Source organism: Alexandromys fortis, unplaced genomic scaffold, assembly GCF_014885135.2.
Source record: "Alexandromys fortis isolate MF-2015 unplaced genomic scaffold, M_Fortis_MF-2015_v1.1 scaffold_183, whole genome shotgun sequence".
NCBI classification, from domain to species: domain Eukaryota; kingdom Metazoa; phylum Chordata; class Mammalia; order Rodentia; family Cricetidae; genus Alexandromys; species Alexandromys fortis.
Genome location: NW_026068079.1, coordinates 2,541,454 through 2,549,499, shown reverse-complemented (window position 1 = coordinate 2,549,499; position 8,046 = coordinate 2,541,454). Strand labels below are relative to the sequence as shown.

Sequence of the window (8,046 nt, the reverse complement as noted above, 5' to 3'; positions counted from 1 at the left end):
GTCCTGGAACTAGCTCTTGTAGACCAGGCTGGTCTCGAACTCACAGAGATCCGCCTGCCTCTGCCTCCCAAGGGCTGGGATTAAAGGCGTGAGCCACCACCGCCCAGCTTATTTGAAATATTTTCAAAAGCTATTCACAAAGTCAAGTTTTTTTATAGGCTATTTAGAAGTGACAATATAAGAAGAGATAAGATATTTATAAGGTGTGGGGGAGGGACAAAGAGGAGGGACACGTCCTCTAATGCAATCAAGGACTTTAATGCAGGCAGCCCCTCCCTTCCCTGGCTGTGTCAGGAGCTGCAGGGACTCTTGTTGGCACAGGGATGGCTCAGACCTCTTCCCTCCTGTGGTGGAGTTTCTGAATCAGTCTTCATGAATCCTGTCCACTGCCTTCTTCATCCTCATGCAGACCCTCCAGCAGCTGCACAGCTCAGAGCCCGTGTGATACTGCCACTAGAATCCTCAGGGTCTCCCGATGAGGCATGGCCGGAAGGCCCAGTGTTCCTGGCAGTAGCGGTTTAGATTTTTTTTAGGGTATCCTGTTTGTATGTTGTATGCAGTCAGCTCTGAAAGAAGGAAAGCATGCTGGTGGGTGAAGACCCAGATGGGTTGCTGGGACTGTATCCCTCTGGGACGGACTGCTGGGACTGTATCCCTCTGGGATGGGTTGGCTGTATCCCTCTGGGACAGACTGCTGGGACTGTATCCCTCTGGGGCAGACTGCTGGGACTGTATCCCTCTGGGACGGACTGCTGTGACTGTATCTCTCTGGGACAGGTTCCCCGATTCCATGAGCTCTCTGGGAGTCCAGGCACACCCCAGCTTAGTTAGTCGGGCATGGTATTGTTTTGCATGGTGGAGTCACAACAGAAAGTCTTGCAAAGCACAAGTTGTAGGAAACAGGGATCTTGGACATGGATGGTGTTTCCTGGTTCAAAGTCCCTATCCCAATGTGGATCTCAGCCTACCTGGGCATGGAATATCAGAAATGGAGGGACTGATGAGCCAGTGAGACCCTCAGCTCCTCACTCTTGATTCAAATAGAACAGGTAGGCTATTGTAGGAAAATTTACCCTTCAATGGGCTCCTGTTTGCAACAAGGGCTTGAGTGACAGGTGGATTCCACAGTGGGGAGATGTAAGTGATCCTTATCTCTCTGTGGTCCCTGGGGGATAGTGAGCTTTGGGAGGCCACCTGGGCACAGGATAAATTTCCTTCAACATGACTGCCTTTCTTCTTCATGGTTTGTGCTACTGAACTAGGTGGGGCATCAGTTCTTCTTTGACCCAAAGACATATCAACCACCTGAGCTGTGCTCAGCTCATTAGCATGTTCAGATATTGCTCATTTGACCTGTACCTGGCTGGGTTTGGGGGAATATCAGAAAACAAACCCAGGGCGGACCTACCAGTCTGGAGCTCAGTGTGTAAAGATTAAACAGTGTTACACAAAATGCACATTCCAGACCACACTGTGGTGCCCAGAATAGAGAGTGTGTGTGGAGCGTCCTTTCCTCCCAGAGCCGCTCCTTCAAATACAGCGTCTAGCATGGAAAATAATGAGCTAGGCCAGGTGCTGTAGGATGCACAGCGCCCTCTGCAGTGTGGACAGCTAACTCACATACCCATAGGGTCTGGCCATCAGGACGGAGCCCCCCTTCCCAGAGGCCAGTGTCTGGGACTCACCTTCAAACTCGCTGCTGCTGGAAGAGAATCTCTTCTCTTGACCAGTGGGGAACTGGGTATTAGTGTACTTGTGATTTGGTTTGTTTAACTCATTCTTCTGAGTCTGCGAACCTGACAATGAGAATTCCATGGGTGTCACGTGGGGAAGCTTGGCCAATCACAGAAGTGAGGGCACTAAGCCGGTAGAAGCAGCACACAGGCGAATGAGGGATACTATAGGATGGGCAGAGTTTGAAACTTCCTCCTTTAAGCAGGTGCTGAATTTAGAAATACATATTTTAAAGGATCAATGTTTTTCTATATTTTTATGTTTTTCTATTTTTAAATGCAATGCATATCCATTACAAAAGAAAAAACGATCCAACTCCTCTCCTCCCAGATATTACTTTTACCTAAGCATATTTTAACACAGTTCATCAGATTGCGTGTTCCATGTATGTGATTCATTTTCTTCATATAAACTTTTTCCCCATGTCACTACATTAAAAAGTAGTAAATGGATGGAATTTTCTTTTATGGATAATTCAAGATTTATTTATCCAATGGACTATTTTGTGTTTAGACTTTTTTTTTCCAAATTTTACTACTGCAGAGACAGGCATGGATTGTATTTAAGCCTTTATGTACGTCTAGAATAATGACAAAAACTTCAGAGACAGGCGAAGGTCTCTGGAGCAGGGGTAACAGCTTAGACACTGGATGTGTAACTCAACAAATGGCCTCTGCTCATACCTGCCACAAAATAACATGCTTTGCTTGGGATAGTAGGGTCCACCTAGAGCTGCAGTGTAGACGGGAAATGCAGGTGGGGGATCCACTAGAGCTGCAGTGCAGACAGAAAAATGCAGGTGGGGATCCACCTAGAGCTTCAGTGTAGACAGGGAAATGCAGGTGGGGGATCCACCTAGAGCTTCAGTGTAGATAGGGAAATGCAGGTGGGGGATCCACTAGAGCTGCAGTGTAGATAGGGAAATGCAGGTGGGGGATCCACTAGAGCTGCAGTGTAGATAGGGAAATGCAGGTGGGGATCCATCTAGAGCTGCAGTGCAGACAGGGAAATGCAGGTGGGGGATCCACTAGAGCTTCAGTGTAGATAGGGAAATGCAGGTGGGGATCCACCTAGGGCTGAACACAGAGGTGTGGGTGTACTGGCGAATGGTAGATCGCACTTCGCAGGCATCATCAGGGGAAAGAGAATCTGTATTTTTAATATTTTGCTCTTCAGCCAGGCAATGGTGGTGTGTGCTTTTAATCCCAGCACCCGGGAGATAGAGGCAGAAGCAGGCAGAACTCTGTGAGTTCGAGGCCAGCCTGGTCTACAGGTTTCGGTTCCAGGATTTTTTCCTGCTCTTTGTCCAGTTTCATCTGTCAGTGGGATGGTGGCAGATTCCACCAGCACTCTGTCCTGCTGTGTCCCCATGAGTCTTAGCTCTGCCTGATCTTGATAATAATGCTCTTTCTCTCTCTGAAATTGCTGATTTTGACTCCTGTCTTTTCTGTTCTGGGCCATCAAGAAGGCTGTGATACAAACTGGAGGCTGGGATGCCTTCAGTGTCCCAAGGGGTCTCAGAATGCTGAGGGGGAAGACAAGAAGGTGTGGTGATGTGGCCTGAACTTTGGCCATTGGAGCTCCAAGGCTTCTTAACAGAGGCCTTGCCGGAGTCTTTCTGAACTTATCCGTCTTTGTTGCTTCTCCTCCTGTTTTGTGCTAGGCACCTATGGACCTTGTTTTATTCCACACACCCATGATTCCCCAAGTGTATTATTGATATTCCTATTTTACACAACAGGCTAGCTGACTCTAACAGTGACTTGCTCAACCTCTGTGGCAGAACTGAAACTCAAAGGGGTGTGTTAGCTCTGAAGGCAGGGGGCCTTAATTATTGCCTTAGAGTCTTTAGCCTTGTTCCTTAAATTGCAAAGTACATCCAGATTTACCTGGAGACCATACTAAAACACAGGTCTAACTCAGTAGGTTTTAACGGGGTCTGGAGATGCACTTTTTAAATTTTGAGAGTCTCATATCTCTTGAGCTGACCTCCAGCTCACTAAGTAGTAGAGGGTGACCTCGAAACTCTCATCTCCCCAAGTTTTGGGGGGACCAGATGTGTGCCACCACACTCTTTTTGTTTTATGTGTGGGGCTAGGATTGGACCTAAGCCTTAAGGCATGCTAAGTTAACTGAGTTAACATCCTCAGCCCTAAAAATGTGTTCCAAGAAGCTCTCCGGTGATATCCGTGCTGCAAGACCTCAGTTCACACTTTAGCAAGCTTGAGCTCACTGACTATTTGTGCATAGCCATGCATTCTCCATCTCAGTTTAGCTTGGAGTTTTTTCAATCAAAAGATGAAGGATATATCTACAAAACCACTCCCTAACCTAAGGCTCAGGGAACATTGTGGAAGAGAGGGAGAAAAGACTGTAGAGTCAGAGGACCAGGGAGTTGACTATGTGATCATGTCTCCTAATAAGTCAGCCAGAAGATACACCCATAAAATCTCTCCAATACGTCTGCCCAAACATGAGCTGAACAAGGAAGAAAATGATATGTGCGAGTGGGTGGAGAGAGTCCACAGGCTCGTCCTACACAAAGCAGGCAACTAAGGAGTACTGAGAGATGGAGAAAGTCTTCCTCAGGAAAGAGCACACACAATTGGTATTCAATACCAAATAGTCAGCCCTTAAAGCATACGGGTCACATCATACAGACTGAGCAGGTTGTACTTACGTATTTAGGAATAGTATGTATATACTTATATGCACGTAACAGAGAGAGCCATGAGGGTTTGGGGTGACAAAGGGGAAAGTGAAAATGATGTAATTATAATCTCAAAAGATAAAAGTATAGTAATGACGAAGGAAATTTGGGGTCATTTCAGGAGGAAGACGGTAGACAAGCCGAGGCTTAGGGAAGTCAGGCAGGGTGTTCTTGTTGGATACCTACTGTAGGATGGTGGCCGATTCTCTTGGGTTTGACTGGGAGGCTTGGAGCTCTCGATGACGGCTTCCTCACAGTCCCGGCAGCATAAACAGAGTATCTTCGAGGCCAGGTTTTGGTAGGTTGCTGTAGGAGGTAAGCGAATGGGGACAATGTATTCTTGGATCTGAATTCATGGATTTGTTAGAAATTGTCTGTGACTCCCTGTGGTCAGGAAGTTCATGTTGGTTCTTTCTAAGCTCCTGCTGCTGCTAGTGTGTGTGTGTGTGTGTGTGTGTTCATGTGTGTATGTGGAGGCCAGAGGGCAACATCAGGTATCTGTGTCAACCATTCCCCACCTCCGCTTTTTGAGATAGGGTCTCTCTGGACCTGGAACTTGCCACTTGGACAGAATGGCTAGCTACTCCAGGAATCTCTCTGTCTTTGCATCCCCAGCATTGGGGCTAGAGACACACCTTGCCATGCTCCACTTTTTATGAAGGTTCTGGGGTCCAGATTCGGGTCCTTAAGCTTCCATGGCAAGTGCTTTCCTGCCTGAGCCATCCCCCCAACCCAGAAGCCCTCTCTTAAGGACATTTTTTCTTGTTTTATACAGAGTTTCCTTACCCATAGAGAGGAATTGAAGACTTTACTCTGCCAGCTTTGTTTGCAGTGGAATCACTGGTGTTGAATTTGTGCCCAGTTCACCAAGCAGGGCTGTTTCCTAGATGAACAAGACCATAGCTGAAAAGTGCTACTCCTTCATCTGTGTCTGCGCTCCAGCCAGGACCTGCTGCAGCAGAATCCTGCAGGACTCCTGCAGGAGCAGACCACTGGGGAGCAGAATCCTGCAGGAGCAGACCACTGGGGAGCAGAATCCTGCAGGAGCAGGCCACTGGGGAGCAGAATTCTGCAGGAGCAGACCACTGGGGAGCAGAATCCTGCAGGAGCAAACCACTGGTCAGCAGAATCCTGCAGGAGCAGGCCACTGGGGAGCAGGTTTCAGATAGCTCTGTGTCATCTCCATTTCTAGGGACATGTCTTGGATTTTTCTTTAGCCTTCTAGAGCCTCACTCTTACTGCATGGAAAACAGGAATAGTGGTTCTCATTTTACAGAAGCAAAGTGTTAACTATATGCAAGCTGACTCCGTGGTGGTAGGTATACAGGAAGTGCTGAGCCCATGGCCATTCCATTCCTCTGATTTCCTCTTCATAACTCATTACCTCTAAGTTATTCCAACTCCCTGGCCCCACAAGAACATGGTAAGGAAGTGTATAGTCATGTAGGCTTACTTCTTGGTGTGAACATTTGCCATATGGCTTTGGGTAAGTCCCTCAGTGGTAAGGGGAAGTTAATCTGGGTGATTCCTCCAAAAGCCTTTCATGTGTCAATGGTACAAGAGTATAAAGTTTTGTTTTAGTTCCAACTCCTTTTATATGTCAACTTTTTAAACCTTTAGATATGTTCCATTCATGTTCTGTGTCAAAAATTCCTTTTAAGGAATTGTTACCATAGTATTGATTAGGTGTCTGTCATCACAACCAATTTACTTGTTTCTTTTATTAACTGCTGAATTGGTCCTAGCTGCTAACATCTCCTGCATGGGTTATTTCAATAGTCTCCTAACTGGTTTCCCTGTTTCTTTAACCAATAATGATTAATGCAAAGGCTAGGATTCCCATGTTAATATGTATTATGTCTCACTTTTGCTCAGTATCTCTGGTGGTAGAAAGAAATGGATATAGTAGATGAAGAAATATAGTGTTGAAGAAAGAAAAGTTAATCCTGGAATAGTAGAGATTCTAGTTATAAAAAACAGCAATTGGAGCCCAAGAGATGAATCAATGGGTAAAAGCACTTGCTTCCAAGACTGACAGTCTGAGTTCAGTCCCCAGAAGACCAATGCCCATAAGCTATCCTCTGATCTGTATGTACCTGTGTACACACACACACACACACACACACACACACACACACCCAGCATCTGAAAGAAAAATGTAGAGAATGATCGACAACAAACTTAACAGTAGATGATATAGTGAATCTGAGGGAACAGAAAAGACAATAGAATTTACACACATAGAAGTAGAGAATGAAAAAATGTTTAAAAGATTGAGAAGAGGCATTGGTCTGGGACATCAAAGGGAACAGGCAGGAACCTGGAACCTCTGCAGGTCCAACCTGAGTCTGGGACCTCTGAGGCAGTAGACCAGAGTCAGAAACCTTTCCAGGTCCAACTCCAACCCACATTTGCCCTGAGGCAAGGAACTCCACCTTGGGCAACAAATTCCACAGGGGTGGCTCTGAATGAGCTGCCTAGGACAGAGAAGGCCTGAGGAAACAAGGTCCACTGGGAGCACCAGCCAGGAGCAAATTCAGTCCCGGAAGCCAACCCAGTCCTGGGATACTGGTGGATCAGTATTGAGCCAGAGACCTGACTCAGAGTCAGTGATCTCCACCAGAACCAGTGTGGGACAGAAACAGCTACCTAGGATAGAGAGCAAACAAGCTCCACTGGGAGCAGCAGCCAGGAGCAAATCCAGTCCCAAAACACTGGTGGATCAGGATTGAGCCAGCAACCAGATCCAGAGTCAGCCATCTCCACTAGAACAGGTTCAACTCCAAGCCATGGACTTCTGCAGGACAGGATCCAGACCAGGATTTTCAGAAACAGGGCAAAGCCGGCAATCTAGGCTAAAGTAGGCCTGAGACAGCAAACTGAAAGTGAGCAGAGCAAGGCACAGGAGCACTGAACTATCTCCAGGAACACTGAGTAACCAATGGGGAAACTAGAACTGTGACACTGACTGTACCACGAGGATCAACCATCTGAGCTTTGGATTCACTGGTACCTAGAAGATTATTCAACAGAATTTCAGACAGCTCCAACCATACCTATGAGAGGAAAAGATGAATAGAAAAGTTAAGATCACACACTAGAGCAACACAAAGAGCAACAAAACACTAGTAAAACCTAAAGACCCTACGACAGCAAGACCTGAACAACCAAAAATGGATGACCCGGAAGAAAATGAACTAAAAAATAACTTCAAGTGAATGTTTGAAATTCTTAAAGATGAAATGAGAAAGTCCCTTAAAGAAACTGAGGAAAAAATTGGAAGATATCAGCAAATCACTTAAAGAAAATTAAGAAAAAGAAATAAAACATATAAAGGAAACTATTCAGGACTTGAAAACTAAAATAGAAACAAAAAAGAAAACACAAGCCAAAGGAATTATAGAAACAGAAATCATTGTTCTTGAGAGCTCAGTAGTCCTCATTGTCCGCTATGTTCAGTGAGTCTGGTTTTATCCCAGGCTTTTTCAGACCCAGCCCAGCTGGCCTTGGTGAGTTCCCGATAGGACATCCCCATTGTCTCAGTGTGTGGGTGCACCCCTCGCGGTCCTGAGTTCCTTTCTCGTGCTCTCTCTCCTTCTGCT

At 46.2% G+C, this 8,046-nt stretch overlaps 1 protein-coding gene across 1 annotated transcript in view; it reads right to left on the bottom strand.

The window, feature by feature from the left end:
- Positions 1-462: 462 nt before the first annotated feature.
- Tex48 (testis expressed 48) overlaps positions 463-8,046 on the bottom strand; it is an 80,254-nt gene continuing 72,670 nt past the window's right edge. Inside the window, exons 2-5 of the mRNA XM_050121843.1 lie at positions 5,394-5,513; positions 4,631-4,750; positions 1,686-1,796; positions 463-566 (exon numbers count right to left, since the gene is read on the bottom strand). Of these exons, the coding sequence (XP_049977800.1) occupies positions 463-566; positions 1,686-1,796; positions 4,631-4,750; positions 5,394-5,513 (455 nt within the window). The remainder of the gene's footprint in view (positions 567-1,685; positions 1,797-4,630; positions 4,751-5,393; positions 5,514-8,046) is intronic.